Source organism: Oryzias latipes, chromosome 23 (genome assembly GCF_053564925.1).
Source record: "Oryzias latipes strain Hd-rR chromosome 23, Olatipes_Hd-rR_3.1".
In the NCBI taxonomy this organism is placed as follows: Eukaryota; Metazoa; Chordata; class Actinopteri; order Beloniformes; family Adrianichthyidae; genus Oryzias; species Oryzias latipes.
The window spans coordinates 20,425,273-20,452,890 of NC_136259.1; the positions used below are offsets into that span (position 1 = coordinate 20,425,273).

Here is a 27,618-nt window from a genome sequence, read left to right on the forward strand (position 1 = left end):
AGAAAGTTTGGGGACTTCAGTAACATTTTTGACTTCTAGCTCCATTAAAAAGTCACAGAAACGTAAAATAATGACTCTCTTTCAAAATTGCTGGTGTAGCATGAATTTGATGATGAATATTCAGCACTTCTTCATATCACTGTAACCATTTATTCATTTTGTTTTTTAGTGAGACGTTATAGATTATATTTTAATCACTTTTTTCCACGAAGATTGCACTTTATAGATGGTCCCTTGGCTGTTTCTGTTTAATTCTCATACAAAAGAGAGACATTTTTTCCTTTTCAATGCCTTTGTAGGTCATTGTTTGTGTTAAGACAAACCAGTTGAGACACTTGCACTCATTTTAAGACGTTTATTAAAAGAGTTATTGATACCGGAAGTCTGAATCTGTGAATATCCCACTAACTTTACCAAACTATTTTGGTGCACTTCCTGCTCAAACTGCTGCCGTCTTCTGCTGCTGTTTACGACAGTAAAATGTCTCCATCCGATCATGATAATCATGATATGCAGACTTCTACTAGGGCATTTCTTTGAAATAACTGGCTTGAAAAATATAATTCTGATCAAAATAATGCTAAAATAAATATCCAATTGGGATGCTACATCTGAATTTAATCGAGTCGGAAACTGTGATTGGGCGGATTTCCGATCACATGATCGGATCAGGACATCCATAGTAAAAATATTAAGACGTCAATGAAATTAAAGCCTCAAAATCTGCTAGTTTCAAGTTTGACACTGGGGGACAGGATATGCAAATCAACAGGAAGCTGTGCCTGTCTACCGTTTCCTTACCTCCAAGTAACGAATTTCCTTGGTCAGCTCTTTAATTAGATGGTTTGGCCTGATATGGTCAGGTACCTCACTTGTTGGCTGGGTCGCCTAAAAGAAGAGCGCAGAAAGAGGCCGGTCAAATATCCTCAGTGGGCGGAAGTTTCTCATGTGACCTCAGCTCCACGGCGTCGGATGAACATCTGCACAGCGCCTCTCACCTCTCTTTTCAGCCAGGTTTTTAGTGCACTGATTAAAGCCTTGACTCCATCCACAAGGTAGGTTGGCGGCGGACAGTTGTCCTCTCGTAGCTCTGAGAGAGAAAGAGGAATTAGCGTTTTAATCGGTCTAAAAAAAAGAAAAACACTGAGAAAGAGGAGAGTTTTTCATACCTTTTAACATTTCCAGGAGGTTTTTGGCAACATACCAGCAGATGGCCTCAAAATACGGGAACTTAAAGAGGTCTGGGGTTTTGAGGCGACGTTCCATTTCATAACACCTACAGCAGACATTAAAAAAATGTACGTTTCCATGCATCTAAATGATAAATGTTTGCATCCGTGGGCACTTTACCTGAGCTGCATGCCAATATTAAGGTTGTGAAGGAAATTCCCCCCAAACGCCATGCAATCCTGAGAGGTGAGCACACCATGAATCCAGCCTGTAGGGGGCAGCAGAACACATCCAATAGCCCAGTCAAAAGACCTTACAGAAGCATTCCTAGAACACAAACTAACAAGAAGATCTCCAGATTGTTGTAATCAGTTTTTAGAGCTGGATATTCACAGGGAGAAGAAATAATCGACAGCAGACTTGTTGACACAAAACCTTTACGTCTGAATCCTCCCCAAAGGGAGATAAGGCCGTCTGTCAAAGCAAGAAGCCCCGCCGTGGAGAGACGGCGCTCCTGCTACAACACGAAGTGGGAGCCGGAGTGAAGCTGATAGATGGGCCTGATCATGCACCGCTTGACTGACCTACTGAGCCCCCTGACCCCCACCTCTCCACACCCTTTCAACCAAAAACAGCCCCCCCCCCTCTTTTGACAACACTTGCTGAGAAAGCCTGGCTGGAAGACGGATTGAAGATGCCCAGGAGTTGACGCGCTTAGCGGAGCTTTGTCTGTCCGGAGGGGTGGGGGGGTGGGGGGGGGGGTGGCAAAGGAATTCCATCGGCTTAAAAAGTCTATTGAGAGACGGATGAATAACGCCACGACTAGAGGGGGGGTGGGGGACGTAGCCGTCGGTTGGTGACGTTGGAGCACGACGTCTCTTCAACGTCTGAACTTTCACTCTTTGGACGGAAAACTTCTGCGCTTAGAGTAGAAATTCCCTGATTTTCTATGCAAAGATGAAAGAAAAGCTCAAAATCTGCACACATTTTGTGACAAGTTTGTGACTAACGGAGCATAAACATCCTGTTTTGTGCCTTAGACCGTTATCCTACACAGAACTCCTCATGTTTAGGCTACTTAACTGCCCTTATTTGTGGATTTGTGGGCTGTCTACGGGTGAAAAAGGGCCACACCTGAACACAGGCAACCCACACAAAATATCAAGGTTGTAGTGTGAAAAGAAGATGCAGCCGCTCCTCTCTACGCTCCCTCCACGAGGGGAGTAGGGGTTTGGCCCCCTCCACGAGCACAGACAACCCAAAAACCCACATGCACTCCTAATACAATTTAAAAAATTCAGAATAAAAAGAAAAAGACAGGTGTGCGTCAATTCAAAGAGTCGCAATATGGAATAATATAATCATTTAAAAGATGCATTCCAATGAAAATGTTTAGTTTTTTTTGTTTGTTTTGTACTTTTTCTCGAATTATTTTTCTCAGAACGGAGGACTTCTATAAAATAACTTAATATACATAATTTTTTGTGGTTACATGCAGTGCATCTGGCTGTGTTTAGCTGTAGCTGTCAGTCAAACATCAGGGTAAAAAGCTGCATGTTTCCAAGTATCTGCACCGCTTTAGATTTATGTGGGAGACTCCAGGAAATAATGAATCAGTTCGGACATAATTGTGTTTATCCTGTATTCAAACTAGGGGTGTGTATTGGCAACAGTCTGGCGATACGACATGAATCACAACACAGGTGTCATAATGCGATACGTATCGCCATACTGTACCAGAAAAAATGTTCGACTTTTTTTATTTAATGACTTAGAAAAAACCTCTACCTGAATGAATACACCTTTCACTGTAATAAAATGGCAGCATTAATTTTATTTAATGATCATGGAGCACTGCAACTGTATCTCATTTAGGAGTTGCTTTCACCCAAGCAAAGTCATGCCGATTTTCTTTGGTAACTTCAGATATATTTGTTCTTAAAGGGAACATAGAATGAATAGAAAAACATAGAATGAATGGGCCTTAACCAACAAGGTTCTAAAAATATGATTAGGGAAATAAAGTGCAACATTTCTAAATGTAACTTCTCCAATACTCTCATATAAAGTAAATTGTTTAAACACAGTTTTACTCTAAATGGCATTAAAAAAAAGCAGACATCTTTGACGGAGTAGCTTCATCATTGAGCTTCCTTCAAGGACTTATTCTCACCAGTTAATCTTGTACACATACATTAAACTATTATGTAATGAGTGTAGACCTGGCACTTCTTCCTAAATCTGAAGTGTGCTTGATGTTTTCACATTTCAGGTCAAATTATTGATATTACTGCTCAAAAAGTGTATAAAAGGAAGTTCTATGAAGAAACACATTTTTGTCCCTTTTTGGCTTATAATTATAATAACCCATCTAAGAAAACAGAGATGTGACAGAGCAAATGCAGAGTCCTGGTGTGAGAATGGCTCTGGTAATAACACACGTGTGTTTCTTTCTGCGTGATGTTTATGTGAGGCTGTCTAGCAGGCACGCTTTGTTTTCTTTGGCTGTCTGCTCAATGTGACAGACGGAGCAAAAGTGTAGCAGCACTTCCATGTAACTGGAATACAAGAGCCGGACAGACCTGTGGGGATGAGCAGGGTGGTTCCCTGGGATACCACACATTTGTAGCACTTCTCCACTTTGTCTCCAAAGAAAACTTCACTCTGATTGGGCGAGGAGCTCCACGCCTCGTATAGTGCAAGGTTGGTAGACGTCGGCTTGATCAGGTAGAAGATCTTTTCACCCTGAGGATCAGAAGAATGTCAGAACGTAACAGTAGCAGCAGAGTGAGGGTGTGTCCAAATTCGAGGGCTGTATCCTACAATGGCCGCTGCCTTCCTGGGCAACGCCGGCCGGGCCCTTCGTCACGCTGGTAGGCCGGATGTTAACGGCTGTGAATTTGGATGAGTCTAGCCTTTAGATAATTCCATCTGTTACATCGGCGAGTGTCCTGTTGCCTAGCAACAGCGAGTCCCGAACAGAGAGGAGTAGTGAACCAGGCATGAACCTCGAAACTTTTCTTGTTTTTTTTATCCAACTTTTAATCTTGGGGGTGTAATTATAAAAAGGTGTAATTAGTTCCAACTCCAGGTCCCAATTCACAGTCTGCCATTGTCAGAAAATCTGGCCGCAATGCATCTTGGGATATGGACAGCAGAGAAGGATACACCAGACCAAACCTTGAAATCGGTAAAAAGAAGGCCGTATTCCTTGGTCACATTTGAAGGAGTCGTTGAATTTGGACCGAACGTGTCGCGGCGCTGTGACGTAAGCAGCCCAGGAAGAACGCAGCCCTCGAATTTGGACACAGCCTGAAAGCCCAAGAGTACTTTAATTATGCTTGATAAGGCAGATTTAACCCCTGCGACAGACTGGCGACCTGTCCAGGATGTCCCCTGCCTTCGCCCACGAGTGGCCGGGACAGACTCCAGCGGCCCCGTGACCCCGAAAGGGACAAAACGGGTTTAGAAGAAGATGAATGAAGGAAAGGCAGATTTAAAAAAAACAGAATATTAGTGTTGCCCTTGTTTAACGTGGGGGTTATTTTCTAAATATAACCCGTGATAGGTGCAATCCACAAAGTAGGATTATAGATGTTTTAAGGTTTTGAAACCCCTCCCTACACGCTTTGTACACTTTTTTGCAGACAAACAGTTTTACACTTTCCTTTTGTTTAAAAAGTTATTCATAGAGATCGCAATCGAAGATTAATGCAACTCTGTACAGAAGGCGATTGACTGACAAGGTCAACCGCCAATCAGGAAGGTTGAAACACATAACAGTGAGGGAAAACTGTATACGTCTTTTAACTGTACGTTTTATTAAATCTAAGCAGTTTTCTAAGGCACACGCTTACCCAGAGAACATGATACCAGACTGATGTTCCTCCAAAGTCTATATGGAAGTCTGTGTAACTGTCCTTAACCCCCATTAGACAGTACTTCTGCACAAACGGCTTGGGGAAGAAGGAGTCATCAGGCCAATAGTTTTCCACCCAGGACATCTTTTGAGCCACAATAGGAACCTCCACCAGCTCCGCCATCCTGCAGGTCATTGAGAAATTAGGCCATTTAAGAACTTCTTCTTTTAAATAAATGGTTCACTGAAACCCTAGTTTAGATTTGATCTATTGAGGCTTTTTGTTCACGTGTTTCTGTGCTTTCTTTGCTAACTAAGGGGTGAACTGCAGTCCGTCTTACTTGGTGTCAGAGAACTCCAGGCTGATGAGGTTGAGGACCTTTGGTCGATGGGGGTTGGTGAAATACTTAACAAAAGCGCCGAGTTTCATCTTGCTGTCCGCCTGCCGTGCTACATCTATCACGTCGATAACTTTGTCACCACCTGGATTGGAAAAAAAAAAAAAAAAAAAAAGATCTGTGAGTTTAGAGACATTTTGAAGTGATTGGTTTTTACTGAAAAGCAAACAAAACGGCTGAACAGAGGGCGGGGTGGTTCAAAGGGTTCAGCTGCTCGCTGGCATCTTCCTGTGCTTTTAGAGAGCTAATCCTGAGGGAAACTGGCATCAATATGGCAGAGCAGGGAGGGGCTGGAGGGAATGTCAATGAGCCAATCTGTCAACAGCCCGTCCCGGAGAAGGTGAGAGGCCTCAGTGTCTGTGTGAGTGACCCACAGCCAGGGGTCTCCAACACTTTCCAGGCCACGGACCGGTTTAATGTCAGAAGATTTTCACGGACCGGCCTGTACGAGGCTGAAGTGGGTGTCCGATTTTGTTTTAGCTTCCAGTTTCCCTAAACTTTTGAGGTTAAAGTTTATCTGTGTATCTGTAAAATATCTGCAGCTGGAACTTTTTTTGTACTCTAGATGTTGTAAAGCATGTGTCAAACTCAAGGCCCGCGGGCCAAATGTGGCCCTCCATGACATTGTATGTTAGAGAGCATAAAAGTTTTTGATTTCTTAAAATAAAAAATAGAACTTGGTGTGTATTTATTCATATCTAGGGGGAATCAGACTTAAACTATCGGATTGGGCAACTAAACATTAGGACTTAAACACTGTCTATATAACCTAACCTGACAGAATCAAATGTAAAAGGATTTATGTTAAAGTAACAAGCAAACATATGTTTTCTATGCAACTGTAATTGTCACTTTAAAAAGTTATAATAAATAATTAATGAGTTATTTACCATTAAGGAATAGTTACATTAATTTTGCATTACATTTAGTTACATGTATAAGTTATATGTGGCCCTTTGAGGACAGCCACTATGCTGATGTGGCCCTCGGTGGAAAGGAGTTTGACCCCCCCGGTGTAAAGGATCCATAAATGTGATATAGATTTCCCCTCAACCCATAACTGTCACAGTGCAAGCTGAAGAAATCGAACGCCAACTTCAGCTTCGTCTGAAACTTGTGCGACGGATAAATATAAACAAATTAAATCACTAAAACTGTTATTTTCTAAAAATACAAATCAGTGGCCTAGTGGAACACTTTCTGTCCTGTGACTGGAAGGTCATGAGTTCAATTCCAGACCGAGTCATACCAAAGACTCCAACGATGGGACCCAGTTTGACCCTCAGCATAAAGGGGTTGGATTTGTTTCCGAGCGCGGCTGTGTCTGCAGTCACCGCTCCACCGGGGGACGGGTCAAAGGCGGAGAACAAATTTCACACATTCAGGTGCGTGACAGCTAATGGGACTTTAATCACAGACATGAATCCACTGCTACTTAAAAAGCAGCGTCCTCAACATTAGACAGCCGGATGCCGAATATTATGCATTTTTATTAGGGTGTGTGGGCACAAATGTTGGAAAAAAAAAAAAATCCATCTTTTATACTCCAGTTTTTTGGGTTTTTTTTGGAGATCCAATACCAACAGGGACCGGTATCTGTCTGGCCTATAGCATATGTTTGTAAGCAATGCATGAGTGAAACCTGCAGAGGACAGAAGTTAGAACAGACAGATCTGAAAGGGAAAAGGTTGTGGCCGGAAGTAGGGCCGAAGTGTTGTGTGTGTGTGTGCAAAAGGACAGCTGGTTGTTGTATTTCCCACACTCCCTCCCACGCACACTTTTTTATAACCTCTTTGCATGTTCTCCCTCCCTCACACAAACATGAACTTGCACACAGACACCTCTGCAGCTCCAGCTGGCTGCTGACGGAGAACAGCTGGAGTTAGACAGTCCTCACGCAGAAGGGAAAAGGCGCCACACAAAGCTCATGGCCGCAGCGTTTGTCCTCGTTCATCCTCAGGGATGATCGCAGAAAGGTTTCTGTCCACGCTCTCCGCTTTTTATGGATTTTGTTCAGGTTTGAGGAAATGTTTTAACATCAATAAAAGATTTTAAATGCTTACATTTGGGATTTCAGCTTCCTTTTTTTGATAAATCATTAACGTATTTGCTGGAAAAAAACAAAAGTTGATCTATTTTCAGTTAAATTGTCAATAATTCCTGATTTAAAAGAAGTCACTTAACCTTAATCAAAATTTCAATGAACAAAGAACCCCTTTAGTTCCAAAAACATACATATGTTTAGGTTTAGTGTCTAAATACGTACTTTTTAATACTTTTCAATAAAAAAGAAAAATAATCCATTAATTAGATTTGTAATTATAATATAGAGATTAAGAGACTAAAATAGTTCCTTTCTGTTTCTATATTTTGTTTTTCAGAAAGAAAATATTGCCTACATTACAAAATGCAAAGCAATTTAACTAATTAGTCTGAAATATTTTTGCCTTTAACCACGAGGACCAACCTGATCCCGGCTAACACAGGACTTAACACTTAACTCAGACATGATGTGAAAATCACTGACATGATGATTACTGTTTTTATTTTGTCGCAATTCAAAAGTTAAAGTTACGTTTTAATGCATTTATCACGATGAAACATTTTTGGAAGAAACTGAATTTTATTTTATTTATTTTTTAAGCTGATATATACACGGAAAAAAAAATTACTTGATTTTTGTACATTTTGGGCTTAAGACTATGTAAAAATAAAGAAAAAATCATATTCATTTTTTTGTTTCTGTTGTTAAAAGGAAACTTAAAAATGACAAAAAAATACAGCATCAAATTATTAATTGATTTGATTAACAAGCTCATGATGTAAGTAAGAGATAATGGCCGATGAAGTGTGCACGATCAGAAATTAACACACGCCATAGAAGCCTGACCCGTCCAACGCGAAACTGGCAACAGTTTTAGGTTTATAGCTTTAGCCGATAATGTATTCAATCAGTTATTAGTACTTTGTTCTTATTATTTGTTCGGTTAAGATCAATTTTTTCCACAAAAAGCGGACTATTTGTTACGTGGTGGTGGCCGGTTAGCCGGCTGAGCTACTCGACTGCAGCGGAAAGGAAGGCGATATTTATGCTGATCGTCACTATGGGTGCTAACCCGTTTATACCATGGTCACTTACAAAAGAAATAAACATTAACCAGTTTTAGTCCATAATTCTTGTTTTGTTTTGTTGGATTGTTTTTTTCACGAAAAGCAGACTATTTGTTACGTGGTGCGGCGCGTTGTCATGGTAACGTGACATGGTGCCGTACCACCGCAGCAGTCAAGATAAAAGCAGTTTCCTTTTTGAAAAAAAAATGATACAATAATCAAGTTATTTGATGTTTTTTAAACAAGTCCCAGGGTTGAGTGCTGTGTTTAATGTCCCTTTGGTGTTGTTAAACATCTTAGTCACCAACTCTGCTGTTAAGCTTGGACCACACACCATGTTTTCCAGGTTCTCTGCTGCTAGAACAACTGTTGTGGGCTGCAGAACACAGCAGAGTTTGCTGCGGTTGTCCCATTGTTTTCTAACTGCAAGGAAAAGTAACTCGACACTTGGTCTCTGCTCACAACACCTGTGCCATGGCTTAATTCTCAATAGGGCATGAGAGAAAGAGATAAAATGATGGAAGGAGTCTGTAATCTGAACTTAATGATAAAAACACTGGTGGGCTTGGTAATGGTGCCTGTAACCGGAGCTGGGAAAGGGCAGCCTGCTTCAGGAAGCGCCGTTTTCATGGAGAGGGCAGTGAAAGCGAAGCCGTCACTCATTTTAAACTCATTCAGCCGTCGCCTGATGTGTGATAAGTGGGTTAAAACCCTGTGAACCAGGAAACCTGCTCATACATGACACACAGATGGTGTCTGCTAAGTAACGGCCACTTAGCTGCCCGTTTTCAAACTTTCAGTAACATTTAGGAGATTGAGCTACCATCCTGATCGTTTCTGAGTCCATCCAAATAAAGAAATGCAAGTAAGCACCTTAGATGAAAAACTCTTTCTTATCAGCGTCCATTAAATGCATTTACCCGAGAAGAGTTCGCTTACCGACGTACTGCTCCACATCCCTGACAGAAAATGTAGAAGGGGGCAGTTTGAGCCCCAGGCCTTCCATCTCAGTCACAGCTATGGGGTAGTTGAAGCCATGTCTCTCCAGGAATCTGGTGGTCACCTGCTCGCCCTTCATTCGTATCAAAATCTCCTCGGCGCTGCGAATCACACCACAGGTTCAGCATTCGTGCATTAAAATTTAGATCCACTGCAAACCCTCCCCGTCTCGGGTCAAAGTTTTACTTTTTCTAAAAGGTAGACCCAAAAATGACCTTTATGTGCACCACCCATACATCATAAGTGCGTCAAACTTGCACGATTCCTACGAATACTTCATAACACGCATACCACACACAAAAGTGGTAGTTCCATTTTCATGACGTCCCTTAAGGTGGCTGTACGAGCCTCAAGGGAACTGCAACACACGCCTACAGTCCCCTTAAGATGCAGCCGCTCCTCTCTATGACCTTCTACAGGCCTGGAAAACCCAAAAACCAATACGGGTCAACCCCTCATACGGGTGCATGTGACTAAGGCCCAATATTTTATCCGTCTCCCTTATTCCTGTTAATTATCAGCTTTTTGTTTTCTGATGTCAGCACAAAATCTTGATGCCTTTTGTCAGGACAAAACAGCAGTTTCACTGTGATTTAAAGCTTTTCCACTGACAAAGAAAGCTTATTTTGACCCCAAAGCAAATGTATACATTTACAGTTGTTTTTTTTAGGGATTCATATATGGTGGCATCTACCTGGGAAAGGTCCTGTTCTGAAGCTCTTTTACAAACTTGGAGGTGCCCGCCTGCACCGGCTGGGTTCCATCGTCTGGCTCCGTGTAGTCGTGCCTGTGGCAGTTGTTCCGCCTTTTCACTGTAAAAAGGAAAAGAAAACGTTTGACAAAAAAGAATCCGTTTCTATTTTTTTTGTTTAGTTCAGTTCAAAGCTCAAAGACTTTGCATTGAACGGAGGTTCTTGCCCAATGAAAGCAAAGGATTGGCAACTATTTAGTTAGCTTGCCATTATCTGCCCTTAGGGCTCATTGGTTTATCCCCCACCCCCTACAATCCTCTTAAAAAACTTGACATGGCAGAGAGCAGCCTCCCTCCCCCCCCCAAGCCTCCATACGGAGATGACAGGCGGCTATGAAAAACAAAGCAAGGCTCCAAGTTAAAGCAACAGGGGGAACATTACCGACGGAGGAAACCTGTGGTTAATGACAGCGGTACTCACTCAGGGAGGGTCCGTGTTTAACATCACAGTTGGGACAGTGGTAAACATCGATGTCCACGGCATGGTGCTCCTCTACCTGTACACAGCTGAAGGAAGGAGGACAACACTTTAGACATTTGTGCCGCAGACATTTGGGGCAAATTAACGGTTAGGTTAGGATCAGCCTAAAGTGGATGAAAAAACAAGATTGTAAATTTAGAAGAAGAAAAAAAGTGAAAGTTTAAAAAATGCTTTAAACATGAAAGTACATGTTGTTAACTTTAAAAGAAATATCAAAAAATACTTGCAAATTAAAAATAATACTGAATACTTGAATAAAAACTTAAAACCTTAAGCTTTTATCAAATCAAAAGAAAACATTGCTGCTTTGTATTTTCAAATTTTTGTTTTTTCGCTTTCTCCGTCTTTGCTTTCAGTTCTCAATTTACAATTTGCGTGGAGGGGGGGCTTTGAGCCCATCGGCGACCGCGACATCATCGGATGACAGAGATTATTATGACAGTGATAATGTTTCTGATTTCTCCCAAAGTTTGGTCGCCCTCTGGAACGCGTGTTCAAGTGACCACTTTCTATCAAAAGTCTATGTAAACATGCGTTTACAAAACACGTGTATTTTGGGCTTCCGCATTCAAAACTCTCACATTTGTGCATCGCTACTCAAGGTTCTATGACTGTTTATGGGCTCCACATACAAAATACACGTCCATTGAACGCGTGTTAAAAGTTGAACCAGGTTGAACTTTGGTTTAACTTCTAGGTTTAAATGGCATTTCTAATTTAAAAGCAAAAAAAAAAAATGCATTTTTGGGGGACGTTTTAACTAAATATCAGTGAGTGAAGTCAGGGCTAAAGGTTTAAAGAAACTGGATCAAGCTTAACATCTGCAGGCTAACCTCCTTTTCTACTCTAAAAAAACATAAAGCACTTTGCAAAAACAGCCCTTAAAGCAGGGGTGGGCAAATTTTTATTTTATTTTTTTTTGACGGCTCCACCATCCGTTTTTTTTTTATTCTTTTCTTCAGCAAACAATACAGACAGTACAATATCAAAACAACAAAAAAAAACAAAACAAAGAAAAACCCTGCTATTTTACTATTATGTGTTTAAATGGGGGGTTGACTTGTCTATATACTGTTGAAATAGTCAATAAATGGTTGCCATGTTTAAAAAAAAAAAGGTTTTCTTGCTGTTTCAATGAAAATTTAGAGCCCCATTGTTTAAATGTATCATGTGATAGTAATTTATAAGTTTGATTATTGGTCAATGGCATTTGTACTGAACAAAAATTCCATTTAAAATGTTTTCTTATATGGGACCAAATTTTTAGGGACTGCGATACAACTGGGTTCTGGCATTTAAATTTAGAAAGATCTGATGTACAATATAGCAGTGACTTTACTGTATTTGGGAAGAAAGCTTGATTTTCCAACCGTTCCCAGTCAGGTCTGGTTTTTCCGTCCCAGAAGGACATACATCGAATATTACAGGACCAATAATACAGACTAAAGCTGGGTAGTCCTAATCCTCCCAAGAATTTTGGTCTTTGCAAAAAAAACTTTTTAATTCTGGGTGTTTTTTTATTCCAAATAAATGATGAGAATCAATTTTTTTTAAAAACTTTATGAATTATAATAGGGATGCATTGGAAAAGGAATAAATATTTTGGCAATACATTCATTCTAACTATATTTACACGACCAGCTAATGAGATGGGTAGATTACCTAGACGCTTAAATTGTTTGTCTGTTTGTTGGTAAAGATTCAGAAAATTTTGTTTAAAAAGTCCAGATATATCTTTTGTTATGTTAATGCCTAGGTATCTGAAATTGTTCGAAACAACAAAAGGAAAAGGTGCCAGTATATTCAAGTTTGTATTGCTGAAATTTATGGGAAACAATATGCTCTTTGAAATATTAATCTTGTATCCTGATATGTCACTAAATTTAGAAAGGATAGTCATAATTGAAGGTATTGACGTGAGAGGGTCTGAAATGTACAAAAGCAGATCATCTGTGTATAAAGACACTCTATGCTCTGTATTTTCTCTCATAATCCCCTTATAGATGCTAGAGGAACGCAAGGATATGGCGAGGGGTTCAATGACCAAAGAAAATAAAAGGGGAGATAAAGGGCAGCCCTGTCTTGTTGAACGTTGGAGAGAAAAAGGACTTGAACAAATGTTGTTTGTTTGTACTGACGCCTTGGGATCGGCATAAAGTAACTTTATCATAGAGATATAATTAGAGCCAAAGCCAAACCTAGACAGGGTTGAAAAGAGAAAATCCCATTCAACCCTGTCAAACGCCTTTTCTGCATCCAATGAGAGTAGCATCTCCAACCCTTCATTTTTAGGGTTACGGGTGTAAATAATATTAAACAACCTCCTGATGTTAAAAAACATTTGTCTATCCTTAATAAATCCCGTTTGGTCTGGAGAGACAACAGTTGGAAGAATGCTTTCTAAACGTCTAGCTAGTATTTTAGCAAGTATTTTATTATCTACATTTAAAAGGCTAATTGGTCTGTAAGATCCCGGTTCGGTCGGGTCTTTGCCAACTTTATGGATTAATGAGATATTAGCATCATATAAAGTTGGTGGTAAATGTCCTGTTGATAAGGCTTCATTATAGACCTGCAGTAGCAGTGGGGCAAGCTGATCCGTAAACATTTTATAATACTCTGCGCTATACCCATCAGGACCTGGGCATTTAGATCTTTGCATGCTATGAATTGAAAATTTTATTTCTTCTTTTGTAATTTGTTCGTCTAACAACTTTTTACTTTCTAAGCTGATTGTGGGCATATGAATATTTTCAAAGAAATTGTCTATTAAGATTTGGTCTTTTTTAGATTCTGAGGAGTAAAGTTTGGAGTAAAAACGTTTAAACACATCGTTAATTACTTTTGAATCTGTGGTGGTTTGCCCTGAATTTATTTGTATTTCAGTAATTAGTCTTGAAGCTGTATTTTCTTTAATTTGTTGGGCTAATAATTTTCCAATCTTTTCGCCATGTTCATAATATTTATGTTTCAGTTGTGTTAATAGTTTTACGGTCATTTTTTTTATTGTGAAGCCCTAAAATGAAATAAAACAATGACCAAATAAATAAATATAATAAAATAAAAATATACTGATACATTTAAAAAAAACAATAATCGATCCTATCCATAATCCTAATAAAGACTTTGACGTGTCACAGTTTGAGCAGCTGTGCTGTGTCCTGCACGTCTGTTTCTCATCCAGTTATAATGAAAAAAAAATCATTTCTTTGTCTTCTGCTGCAGCTACGCATATATCTGTGTTACCTTTTCACCAGTACAGAGTTCCCTCGTTTATTGCAGGAGTTACGTTCTAAAAATAACCGTGATCGGTGAAATCCACGGAGTCTGATTACAGACGTTTATGGCAGTAAAACTCCTCACTGCTTAAATACACTTTTCTCACACAGACATGAACATTTTCACCCTTTTCTCTTGTTTAAATTCTCAAACCTTCACAGAAATTAGGTCCAGGATCTTAGAATGAAAACAAAGATCTGATCAATCACAGATTTCTGATCTGAGGAACTCCGCGTTTCTGTACAGACACAGGATGGAGATTGATTGACAAGGTCTCCAGCCAATCAGGACACAGAACAGGGTGCACTGTTTAAAAAAGGCAGCATAATCACTCTAAAAGAACGAGCTAAACCGGTAAAGATGAATTGTGACGTAGAAAAAGATTTTAGAGGGTTTCAGGTTGGAGCACAGACTGCAGAAAGGTGGAAGAAAATGTCACATATTGATCGTGTGGCCAGAATAAAAAAAACAAAACAAAAAAAAACATGGGTCTCTGTTATCGTTCTGTGGGCCGGACCAAACATGGAGGCGGGCCGGATCCAGCCCCCGGGCCGCAGTTTGCTCACCCCTGCCTTAAACTAATGCAATGCATGACATTTTACCCATGAGTAAATCCAGAGCTTTTAAATCTACTATAACCAGATGAAAACACTACATCCATAACGCAATCAACACAGTTATGTCGAAATGTACATTAACAACACCCCAACGCACGCAAACACACTTCTGACTGCTGTGCAACCCAGGCATTCCTCTACTGCATACCACCAGAGCTCTATTCCTGCACAGCGAGTTGGGTTAAGGACAGGTCAGCAAAATGCAGAGATGACTCCACAAATTTCACCACAAGTCCTAAAGAAAAACCAAACATCATGAGCTGGTGCATAAGTACAGACATTGGAACAGAAGGTTCAAAGAAACACCTCTTTCAAAACATCCTCTCTGTCTCCTCCTGCAGATATTAAGAGTCAGCAAAAGGACAGCTGGTTTTTGATCAAATTAATCTTTTTGAAAAATAAAAAAAGACAGCAATAGACGGATATTGCAGGCCTCTCATCAGCTTTGATCTATGAGGAATTGCAGGAAACTGTAAAGGAAGTAAACAAAGTACCATTAACTCACCAGGAAGTGTCGGCTTTGAGCGAATGCTGGCTCAAATCACTTCATGCACCATCCGTGCATCAGTGACAGCTCAGAAACCGCATGCAGACGTCTGCTGTCGGCAGCACAGCAAACATTTACTGCACAAGTACCGTGGTTTCCACTTAGGCTGGGTGAAAGGGCAATAAAATGCATTCAGTTGCCACAATCATCCTGAGAGACTGACTAAATAAACACATTAGTAGATTTATAAAGATACTAATGGAGTATATGCTCTGCTATTAGGAACTACAGTTAAACTTAAACTATTTCAAGCTGGGTTTCCCCAATAGTGCCAGAGGAAGGGGTTCTGCACGTGAGACAGCGGATGACCAACAGCTGCGCAGCACAGCGCCTGGCTAGTTTACAGGATCTAGCTCATGTGTCAGGAATCTTTGTTCAAACGTGTGCCTGTTTACCGGGGGAACGCATGAGTCACAGCTTTCTGCTGCTAGGTTTGCTGCAGTGTGCCGGAGCCGGAGGTCACCCTCTAATCTTAATCTTGTTTGGTACTTTCCTTCATGTAATGCCGGCTGAAAATGAGGGCACTGTGCCACAAATGCCTGTAATCAGAAGATAAACGCCTAAAAGAACGACCAAACTTGAGAAGTGATGAGTAAAAGAAAATGTTTCAGCCTAAATACTTAATGCATCACTGCTAGACTGGCATGGTCTTGGTATAAATGTATAAAAGAACTGGACTAAGATTAATTCCAAGGTCACTTTTACGTGATGTTACCATCTTGGAGGCAGAAATCGTCGGAAAGCAGTTTGGTTCAAATCAGTACGTGTCTTTATTGGGCCAATCAGGAGTAAGCTTGTTTTTTTGTCTACCCCATTACCACTTGAAAGCGTGGTCAGGAAAATCTATCAAACGATTCAAGCATTCGATGTGAGAGCACATGCTGTTATTGAGGCATCTGATTGGCCAGTTTATGACTTGATAAACTAGCACTACAGAAAAAAAAGGTAAGAATGGCTTCTTGGAGCCAGTGGGTACTTCCTGTTTGAATGCGAGGGGGAAGGGGTCATAGTCCAGTTCTCATACAGCATAAAGTCCTGCAACACCGAATGTTCCACTCCAATCATCTTCTGATCTATAGTAGTAATATGCTGTTGTATTTTTTCAATGGCATTTTTTGTCTGCTCCTGATTCACAAAGATTTGAATAAAAGTCATACACAAAAATGAAATTTGAAGCTTCAATTTCTTTCATATATGTCCTCCATGATCATAAAAATGCTACTAGATCATGTTTAAAAAAAAACATGCTGTTTTCATCAGAGTGGGACTTTTATGAGTGAGCATTAACGGAGAAAAGAAGAGAGCAGAGGGTCCAAAAACTTTCAAAGAAAAAAAAAACCCTAACTACCGTTTTGCTGTCTGCCGCCACTGCAGCAGATTACCAAACCAAACATCCCTTCCTGAGTTAGAAGAGATGTGTGCACTTGGATAAACCCTTGCCATCATTAACCCCTCTCCCTCTGTTTCCTCTCATCAAGGGCCTCCTTCCTGTGTGACTGAGAGGGCTTATTCATTAGTCCATGCACTGTGAGGGGTTCATTGTCCTCAGTGATCAGTGCAGAAACACAAAGGCTGGAGGCGGGCGTCACCATTATTTTAAGCTCTAAATAACCTCTCTGCATGGGGCTGTGACACGCCCACATTAGGGAACTGGCAGATCCCTAATGGATGGGTGGAAGAGATAGAGATGGAGGAGATGAGGGCAGTTAAACACACCTGGCCTATCTTTATCTCGCCAAGAGGAACACCTGACTCCCCAGGCCCTTTTCCTAATGGTCTCAGCCAATGCTTACATAAACAGTGGACAGCAATAAGGGCCACTAATTCCTGACAGATAAGGATCTGTCATTTCAGCTTCACTGGTTAAATCATTCTACCTAGCAAGCCGTAAAAGTAACACAAAATCCCTGCAGCGGTGAAGAAGTCAAGAGGGCCTCTCTGCAGTCAGCTGGTGAACTACAAAAAGAGCATCACTTTGTTGTTTATAGGACGTTAGGGAAGCTGCAGGGAGCTTCACAACTTAATTGTTTCTGGTGCGGCTTGAGCTGCCTTGAGGCTGCAGCACTGTTTTCACACGTTTTCAACATGCCTGTCCCCAAGTGCCCCTGTAAAACCCACAAAGTCATCAATCAAGTCACTGCCGTCTTCTCTTAACGCCCCAAAAACTCAACTGAACATCACTTAGCGTTGGGTTCATCGTTCATCTACTATGAGGTGGGTATTTTGACTGGTGATTATAAAATAGAAACTTGCTAACTAGGGTTGTGCCGATGGACGATATCATCGTCCATCGTGATGGGTGACTGACATCCCGATGGAGAGACCACCATCGTGATGCCACGCCCCCGCCACGTTGCGCGTCGACACCATAAGCCGCGGTTACATGTACAAAATATCTTGATGGGATCAATGGTCGGATTAGAATCCAACCGTGTACATGGGCCCAGAAAAATGTTTTCAGAATATAAAAGCGTTCACTAAGGTCACAATTTCGGTCGGAATAAATCATTCGCACACGCGCAGTATTCGCACATGCGCAGTTTGAAAACCGGAAGAGGATACAACTTCCGCCGAGCGGCTTTTTTTCCAAACTTTATTGAAGGTAACAATTCAATACAAAACGATAACAGCGGCGAGCAGCTATATACATTGACATGTCAGCTCGGTAAAATACGAGACGATCTTCTAAACGTGCTTTTAATAATGTTACGGTTATTATGAAACACCTGTTCGCTCATCATTTGAATTTTAATCCGTGTGGTCAGTGCTTTTTCTGAACGTAGCCAGGATTAGCAGTATGCTAACACGGGCTAACAACATTAGCTTTGGGTGGCGCTGCATCCTGTGAATAACATCAGCCTTTATTTAGTCGGGACACGACTGGAAACACAAATCCACGTGATTGATTGAATGTTTTCTAAGGACTGAGCGACATTTCTGCTTTGAAGCTCAAACCGCTGTGTGTCTGCTGACGATCCGAACTGTGCTCAGACACACGTTTAGACCCGGTTCTGAGTTTGATAGCTTGTACCCCTAGAGCTGCGGGACGGATCGCAGTCTTAAATCTCCCACACATACCGCTCATGTACGCCCCCCCCCCTTCCCATCAAACATAAAGCTGTAAATCCGCCCTCCGCCGGTCCACTTCGCTAGTTAAGTGCGGGAGCGGACTACTTCTTTTCTATTTTGCTTTTTACTTTTTCTGTTAAAGTCACTTCCCTCAGTTTATACTGGATCATCGCGGATTAACCATTAGTTGGGAAATAAAATGAAAAAAGCAAAATAACGAATAGCAGTTATATAAGAAAGAAAAATGTAAAAATACCCCCCCCCCCCCCCCGACGATGTCATCGTCCATCCCGATGGTTGACAGCAAACATCGTCAACGGCCAAATTAGGGGACATCGCCCAACCCTATTGCTAACTGACCATTTAACTTGTCACCAGTTCTAAATTGTTGAATTTATTTTGCAAAAAGTCAAATTTCATTCAATATGATGTAACCCAACAGAGTCACATCTCTAAATCAGCTTTAAAGTTCCACTGCGATCATCTTTTGATCTATTGTAAATCGTCTTATCTATGATGATGCAGTTTTTAGCCAAAATCAAAAACCTGTGTTGTTTTTCTAGGACAGTTTCTGCTGAGCGGCAGAAGTTCATTAGAAATTAGCCTTGCTTTCAGTCCCTCACAACCCCAACCTAACATTATTGGGGCAACAAAAACGTTGAGCAATATTGGAGTTATCCAGCCGTACATAACAGATTCTTGGGCGAGGAAGAAAAAGCCGTGCATGAATCTTTTTGTCAACAAGTAGATGCATCAGAATCAAGCAGAGCAGGGAGCTTGTGGCTAGCCATAGTAGATTCTACGTCACTGCTACAACCTTTGTCAAACGCCGTTTTTTCATCTGCCCCCGATTCACAATAATTTAAATAAAGAAATACTAAAAAAAATGCAATTTTATCTCAAATTTCTTTAAATGTGTCCTCCATCATGAGAAATACCATTTTAATCTGTTAAGTCTTTTAAACCATATAAAACCAAGGTATCATTATAATTCAGACTGGCGAGCAACAGTACCGTTCCAATCAACATTGATCCATCTAAAATGAATCCCTTTTCTTTGCCCCCAAGAGGCAACTTAGCTAATGAGCGTAAACACAGTTCCTGACAAGGACTGCCCTTTATGTAAGACAATTAACTTAGCAGACGTCATCGATCTGAAACATCTCCAACACAGAAAACTACGGTTTACGACTAAAAACAAAACGACTAAAGGGAACTCCTGCTGCTCATCCATCTATCCACTTAATGTAAACACTAAAAAACTCTCTGTAAGGGCTATCTGTCTCTCTTTGGTGTGCTCACACTCTGTCTGACATTGACGGATCATGCATTGAACTTGGCTCGCTGCACCTCCCATCAATCACTCCCTCCATCCCATCGAGCGTCGCTCGGCTGTCGTCACCCCCATCGTCTGTGCCTCGGCGGGGTCGAGCGCCTAACGTCGCGGTTACAAAGATTTGACCTGATCAACGGGGGATTTGCACCACATCAGATGTAATCTGGCATCCAGAAATAATCTAGTCATCAATTTACAGAGGCATGTTTTACAAGTGGGTACGAAAAAAAATGGAGTTTAAGCCAGCAATTACCAAAGTCTAATAGTTAATTTTACAACTTTCTTCATTCCCACAAAGCAGTTCTATAAAATGTGACAGCACGTCTCAAAACACAGAGAGATAAACTAAGTCAGTAAAATTAAAAATTGAAAGGTATTCTTTAAAAACAACTTTTTTTGGTCTCTGTGTTCACCCTTTTCTTTCTCTTTACAACCAAATAAACATCTTTCGGGCCCCCAGATGCCCCGCTGCTATCTTGAGTAGCGACACCAAAAGATACAGGTGACGAACAACAGGGCTCTCTCCAGAAACGGAGGGACAAAAACTCCACTGACAGCCAAGCATCAGGAGGCGGCTATCCTTTTCATTTCACGTCTGTCTTTCAATATTTTCACAGCCAGAGAATATTCCTTTACTCCTGGCCAGCGTCGTGGGAAAGATGCTGGAAATCAGACGGTTTTTGGAGGTCCGCTTTGTGTGTTTTCGCTTATTAGTCATCAATGGGGGAAGCTCCAACATTTGTTCCTTTTCTTGCTGGCACATGACACGTAGCTAGTCTTTTCTGGCTCCAACACGCCACAAATCTGACTGCCAAGTTTTTTGGCAGAACACTTAATGTGGTTACGCAAAAGCTTTCGTCATCTCGACACGAGCAAAAACAGATTATTGTTTTCATAAACAGTCACTTTGAAGATGCACCCACACAAGGCAGGGTCAGGCCTGGAGGCCACAAAGATACAAGGGTTTCGTCTAAAAGGAATGATACTGAACACAACCATGACATGGGTTGGTAATCTCCACAATAAAGAAGATAAAACTAAGAACATTTGGATTGGTTTGTATCCTAGTACAAATCCTAAAACAGGTTTAACCTGATCCTGAAATACATTCAGTACAAATAACCTAGTCTCCAACATACACAACATTCCTATTCTTCAATTGTATTCTCCACCGTTCCAGCAGCAGAAGAAGCTTGATCGGTATACAACATTTTTAACACCTCAGACTTACATTTCACAGAAAAATTGTATGCTAATATTTCATCAGTAACCCCACATACACCACAACAAAGGCGTTCCTAAATAAACCCTCCCAAGAGGGGTTTGTCAAAGGGGGACAGGAAGTACACACACGCACAAAAAAACCTTATATAGGACAAAAGGAGGACCAAGAAATCTGAGGACATGAAGATCCCTGGAACTTTCAATCCTCCTGTCAGCCACTAGGGGGCCCCTGCCATGTGCCTCCACTGCTTTAAAGAGGGATTTAAATTTCCCAATGTGTCAATCAAAAGACAGGCTATAAAATGTTCCAATTTATCTTCCTAAAAACATCAGGATAGTTGAAAAAGAAAAAATAAACCATTCTATTTATTTCAAATAATTTATTTATTTAAACAACAAAATGAAAAACGGCGATTAAGATGCAAAGTTGATGCGACCAAAACATAATAAGCTAAAGCTGGTTCCTCCTTAAATCTTGAGACCAAAACAAAAAATATTATCTGGTTGTTAATCCATTTGATCACAGTGAGGAATTTTTCAAGTAATCTTTTAAAACACTGTTATAAAGGGCAAGCGGTGACTGTCACGATAAGCTTTTGATCTTTGGAAATGACTGACACCGCTGGATCCCTCTTGGGTCCGCATGATCATGTTATTATTAGCTACATATTGGTGTTTAAAAACAATAACGCAAACTAGTTTTAAACGATTTTAAACTGTCAAATGCGTGGTCTGGTGGCTTGTTAGCTGATTCGTATAGCAACTTCTTAAATCCGCCGCAAATCTGACGAGAGACGAGTCCTACTTTCGCCCGTTAAGTCGTGTCAATAGACGGTTTAAAACCCCCGTCGCCCACCGCTAGCTCTCAACAGGCTAACTTAGCTACCAGTCAGAAACGCTGAGAAAATCGTCGCCTTTCTTCATTAAACAGCTCGTGTTTGTCGGTTTATGCAAACCGGATGCGTTAAATACATTCTAACCCACTTACCTGCCGTGAAACCAGTCTTTACAGATGTCGCATTCGATCATAAACCGGCTCACATCGTAGGGCTGCCGGCAGACACAGTACAGCGGGGCCGCCGCCATCTTCCTACTGTCCCCAAACAACGCAGGAATGAGGCGGGCGGGGATTTAATCCGGCGTCCGGAAATACCCGAGGGGGAGCCGAGAGCTCACGAGATCCGCCATTCTACGACAGTCAATCCCACCTCTGACGTCATTTTCCAAATCGGTCATTTCCTTCTGGTTGTGCACGCTCGTCTGCTCTGCCAACTTTCTTTTTCCAATGAAGGAATTACATAACAGCACGGTTTAGGACATTTTCACCGAACTTCAGCCTGTTAGTTATATAAGGTAACAATCAATTTTCAGATATTTAAATTACAGATTTAGACTTTCTAAAACTGAATTTAGCAAGGGTATTAATCAATATGTATGGATGACATACTTTTCAAAATCAAACAATAGTAAATAGTAAAGACTATTATTAACAGGTTTCAAGCACTTCAATACAAATTTTACAAAATATACAAATCAATTTATGTTTGTTTGTCAGCAAAACTTATTTATGACAATTTTTGTTCAATTTACTAACTGTATATTACATGTTGTATGTTAAAGTGTTAATTTTTAGTGACTAAGGTTATGCTATGAATACAATTTTGCTTCTTATTTGACACATTTTTGGTCACACCAGCCACCCTCCTTGACTACATCCTTGAACCTCTTTGGACTTTCTCTCACCTCAGCATCCTTGGACCAACATCATCACTGTCCCTCCTCTTAATGTGTCCAAACCATCTCACTCTGCTTCCCTGCATTTATCTCCAAAACATCTACTGTGATCCGTCCCTCTGGGGTCTTCATTCCTGATCCCATCTATCCTAGTCACTCCCAAATAGGACCTTAACATCTTTCTCAGAGTCTCTAAACCACGGGTCTGCAACCTTTAGCAGTGAAAGAGCCAGGTAAAAGTAGGATTCTTACTGATCAAAACCTAGTAGGAGCTATAGAGTCTTATTTGACCCCTTTAGAAAAAATTCATACTGCTTTGCATTAATTTATTTTTATAATAAATATGAATTGTATTTCATTTTTGAAATAAATAACAATAAACGTATAGAAAATACTGTTATTTTTTTTCTATATATGTGACCCATATACAGAATGTGCATCCTGATTGACAATTTTTGGGTCTTTTCCTGGGAGCTCAGTGGCCCATAGGAATAATGTCTGCCCTGAATGTGCGCGGTTGATGGTTCGAACACACCAAACAAACACTCCAAACATGGGGCTCAAGGCCTCCCTCTGTGACACTCAGCATTAAAGACCTAGTCCAATAAAGATCATGTGTTTGGTATTTCTAACATGTTCTTGTGGCCTTTTTCTGATGCTGGAGGACATGTGATACAGACAATTAAGTTAAAAAATGGCATATTTCTTTATTCAAATGGTTGCGAATGCCATTTGTAAAGAGCATATTTGTGACATAGAACATAAATAAGCTCCGTGCTCTGCTCTGTTTCTATGCATCCATTTGTAGACGACGAGATCCACCTTAGTCTTGGTTTTCCAAGCTTGAGCTGGTATTTGGCTCAAACCTATAATGGCTGGATAGCTATTGTTGTTGCACCGGTAATGTTAGGATGTGAGCTAACAGGAGAGTGTGTAAACGGAGAGCTCTCAGCAATGGGGAGGGGAAGGGGGGACGGGGTCGCTCTGTGCCAATAGTCCCGCCTACAACTCAGAGGGGAATTTTAATGAACTACTACTGCTCTGCAGAAAATACGTACAATAAAACGACTCAGGTTCTTTTTTACATTTTGCCTAAAAACAGCATAATCATAATTCAAAGGCCACTGGGAACGTTTTTTCAATAGATCAAAAGATGTTCGGAGCGGGTGATCGGTTGGATTGAGGGGTTTCAAATGACCAAATGGTTCCTGAGCACGGCTTTGACTGCAGCTCACTGCTCCCTCAGGGGAATGGGTCCAATGCAGAGGAGAAAATGTACAATGATGATGGGACACCCGAAACTCTTATGCGTCTGAGCCAAAAGAGTCGAGCAGTGAACCGCAAAACCCAACATTTTATATAGAAAATTGAACATTGCCCTTAAATACAAGAAAAAGTCACAGAAAAACGGCCCGAATACAACGAGAGTTGGACAATTTCTTTTGCAAATTTGCACCAAAAATATGACACAAACAGAATACAACATTAGTCCTGAGGATATAAAAATATAATTATAAATATTATTGTAATAATTTGACCATATCACACTGCTAAAAAATAAAATACAAGATTTGCTTTTGTTTTTTTGAGCAATTAATATTTTACATTTATATTAAAAAAAAATCCTCTTTTTTCCTTATGCATGAATCTGAATTAAATAGAAAAATATTTATCTTTGGTGCACTTTTTTTAAAAACCAGACCAAATCCATGCATTAAAATCAATCTGCAGCCCTGCTCCGTCTCGGCGGAGAATGTGTGACATGTCCTACGTGCCTGTGTGGTGAATAGACCTTTTTCGCAAAAACCGGAAACACGTCAGCAACGTGTAAACTTAGTTCCGGTTTGTGCTTCGCTGGCGGAGAATGGCAGAGCCTAGAGTGTTTTCGAAGAGTCTGAGTTGTGTTCCGAAGGTCATCAGCGCCGATGTGATGAATAGTGTGAAGATGCATTCGTCCACTAAAGGAAACAAATTGGACAAGGGATATAATTTCGTCCACGAAGAGTTTATCCACCATTACCAAGGTAAGCTTCAGCTAGCTTAGCCATAGCCGCATCACCGGTAACTCTGTGTGTTTGTTTACGTCAATTGTAAATCCTGGTGTTATTTGTAATATAAGGTATAACACATCGCAGTGAATATGTTGTGTGTATGTTTAAGTGAAAAGGCATGAGATTAACATAACACCCAAAAATTTGGTGAAGCTGTAAATAAGAAATGTTAAGTTGCCCGTATGCGTGTTCATTTATTTTTGCTGCAGTTGCGGCACTTTCTTCACTTACTATTAGTATTATTTTTCTGAAACTAGGGTGACCAGACGTCCTCTTTTCCTGGACATGTCCTCTTTTTTGATACTTATATAATAAAATAACATTGAACATAGATGAAATGCAATCATATTTGCTTTATGTATGCAGCTCTGAACACCAATTACTCTCGATGAAATATCTCACAAACTCACTTCACTCCTCTTTTTTACTAACTCAAATCTGGTCACCCTACTGAAAGTTATAGTTTCGTGGTTACATTGATGTAGCAACATAAGTATGTCTTAATTGTAACCTATTTAATTTATTGTGGTTAGATATCACTGGATGCAGAAAGTGCCAACCTGAAAGCTTTCTCCTGCAGTTGTGCGGCTGCTAAAGGATTCTGCAATCACATAGTTGCCATCCTGTTCCAGAGCGCACATTATTCACAGCTGGGTCTGCAGGCTGCTCCCCCCCCCTGGCCTGCACCAGTGGCTTGCAAAGATGGCACAGACCAAGAGCACAGGTGGGTTTGTGATCAAATTATCATTATGATTTAAGAATGGATGTGTATCCATAACAACTATAAATTATTATAAAAACACCCCCAGTAGTGACTACAGACTAATTGCTTTTTGCCTTTTATTTATAAGGGAATCCATCCTGAACCGGTTAGTGAGCTGGTGGTGCAAAAGCCCAAAACAGTTGGCAGGGACGGTCTGAGGTCCACGCTGTACAAGGCATATACAGGTGAATAATTTAACTTTTTGTTGCTTTGTGAGAGCAAGTTAAGTTTTTTTCTTGATGTTATGACTAACCAAATTATGGTTACAGCAGATATAATGAATTAAATTTAAATGTAGTTATGCACTTATGTCTAACTTTTGTGTGTTGTGTTTCTGTTGTGTAGGACCACAGCCAGATCCATATATGATGGCATCTGGAAGCAGATTATGCCAGGTGCAGCCCCAACCTCTCATGGCTGTGTTGGATGGGGTTTCTGAGATGGAATGAAAGAGAACTTGGATAGATATTATAGCAAATGCATGAATGCATACCTTAAATTACACTTATCTTGTCTTTAACAATCAGTTCAGCCTTCTGCCTTACTGTTGATGATCTGTAATGTTCTTTTTTATTGTAAATCTTTGATGTTATTTGTGTTGTGATTAATCAGTTGTTGTTACGCATACCAAAAAATTAAATGAGGCACAATTTTGACCAGAATTGTTTTATTTGTTCATCTAATTTTTTTGTGAAGTCAAAGTCACATTTCAACAGAAAAATATTACGAATATAACAATTGTATTTAATTAGATTTTAAGAATATGTGGAAACACTAAATTTTTCCATACTATTTGCACATTATACATTATTTACATACCAAACATTAATTCACTCTTCAACACAAAAAAGTCCTTGACAATTTGCCAAAACACGGCATTTAAGCCAGATCTGATTCACACTGCCCATCAGTGTGAGCGGCACGGGAGAGTCCCTGATGTGAAAGGACTTTATCCTACTGATCACTATTTCCACCATAATTCTGAGGTGGGTAATGGCTTGGATTCGTTCTGTTTCCTCGTTGCTGATGGAGCTGAAAAGGTGGAGTGATGAGCTTAGATCCATTGTCAGTAAGGAGGTCTTGAATGAGGAACTCTTTGTCCGTCATGACATCTTCTCCTGGCTGCAGCAAAGGAACTTGGCTTCTAAGTCATGGATGTAATCCAAAGTCTCATCCAGAGCACCTGTGAAGATAAAGAAATTAAAAATCAGTCTTAATATATTTATTCTACCTTTTAACACAACACAGTAATCATGTTTTGAAAAGTATGTTAAGTATTTAATTACAAATACGTTTCATTTATTTTTGTTAATGACAAAATACCCAAAATTAATTAAATACATGTAATTAAAATGGGGAGAGCGTGAACAGCTTTTATTATAAACATTCATTTGTTCAGGTAGAAATGCATTTATCCAATAACGGTACACATAGTTGACTAACGTTAACCAAACACATTATGAACAATCTTACCTGCAGGTGGGTGTGTCACGTAGATCCATCTTTACTGCCTTAGCTTAGCCACCGTGTCGCTAGCTTCACAGCACAGCTGCATAGACTGACGTTTGAGGTTCTATACTGACTCCCTTCTCCAAGGAGCAGTAAAGTTTTTCCAAGGGAAAATACTCGGGACGACACCACTCTTCAGGCGACGAACGACGCAGCCGCACCACAATCCGGAGCGAAATCCCGGCAGCAGACGGTGCTACCTGTGTTTACATTAAAACTATGCCCTTCGTCTCTTCGGATCGTCTGTATCCATTTGGGTTTCAGGTTTGGATCCACAGGAAAATAATGAAATGAGAGGCCGGGCTGTTTTTGGTTGGAAGACGAACAGCCTGGAACACAACAGAGACTGCAACTCTTCGACTCTGCCATTCTTCATATGTGCCGCTATGCTAACAGGAAGTTGTTTTACACGTCATTGACGTATTTCCGGTCGAAAAATGCGGAAGTGTGAAAAAGGTCTATAGCAATGGGACCACCGACCCAAAGCTTGATCTGTGCGCTGACAGCACCCATCCCCCACACACCCATCTGTGCTGCTCTGCATAAGCAAGCAGCTTTGATGCCTGCAGAAACTCCTGAGTGTTTTCTGCACACGTGCTTCAAAAAGTTCACCTTTTTTCCCCCCCTCTTTTCTTCCGAGATGCAATTTCAATCTGCTGCAGGAACTAAACATCTCTTCTATTCTTGGGAGCGATAAACCACATCGGCAGCACTATTGAT

The 27,618-nt window shown here is 40.6% G+C and overlaps 2 protein-coding genes across 3 annotated transcripts in view; one reads left to right on the forward strand and one right to left on the reverse strand.

The window, feature by feature from the left end:
* The window catches only part of kdm7aa (lysine (K)-specific demethylase 7Aa), a 28,039-nt gene extending 5,991 nt beyond the window's left edge, over positions 1-22,048 (reverse strand). The window contains exons 1-11 of the mRNA XM_004083091.5: positions 21,830-22,048; positions 10,710-10,795; positions 10,232-10,349; positions 9,478-9,638; positions 5,371-5,512; positions 5,028-5,214; positions 3,753-3,915; positions 1,351-1,438; positions 1,170-1,276; positions 999-1,090; positions 802-888 (exon numbers count right to left, since the gene is read on the reverse strand). Of these exons, the coding sequence (XP_004083139.1) occupies positions 802-888; positions 999-1,090; positions 1,170-1,276; positions 1,351-1,438; positions 3,753-3,915; positions 5,028-5,214; positions 5,371-5,512; positions 9,478-9,638; positions 10,232-10,349; positions 10,710-10,795; positions 21,830-21,927 (1,329 nt within the window). The 5' untranslated portion in view covers positions 21,928-22,048. The remainder of the gene's footprint in view (positions 1-801; positions 889-998; positions 1,091-1,169; positions 1,277-1,350; positions 1,439-3,752; positions 3,916-5,027; positions 5,215-5,370; positions 5,513-9,477; positions 9,639-10,231; positions 10,350-10,709; positions 10,796-21,829) is intronic.
* A 2,314-nt stretch (positions 22,049-24,362) lies between these two features.
* On the forward strand, positions 24,363-26,051 carry LOC105357376 (uncharacterized). 2 transcript variants are annotated; one of them, XM_078941543.1, is made up of 4 exons: positions 24,363-24,599; positions 25,259-25,350; positions 25,478-25,574; positions 25,735-26,051. In XM_078941543.1, the coding sequence occupies exons 1-4, from the start codon at positions 24,440-24,442 to the stop codon at positions 25,836-25,838; spliced, it is 453 nt and encodes a 150-aa protein (XP_078797669.1). In that variant the 5' UTR covers positions 24,363-24,439; the 3' UTR covers positions 25,839-26,051. The 2 variants fall into 2 exon arrangements, 1 of the variants encoding a protein (XP_078797669.1); XR_013653470.1 differs by having other exon boundaries at positions 24,457-24,599; positions 25,207-25,350; positions 25,735-26,045.
* Positions 26,052-27,618: the final 1,567 nt, after the last annotated feature.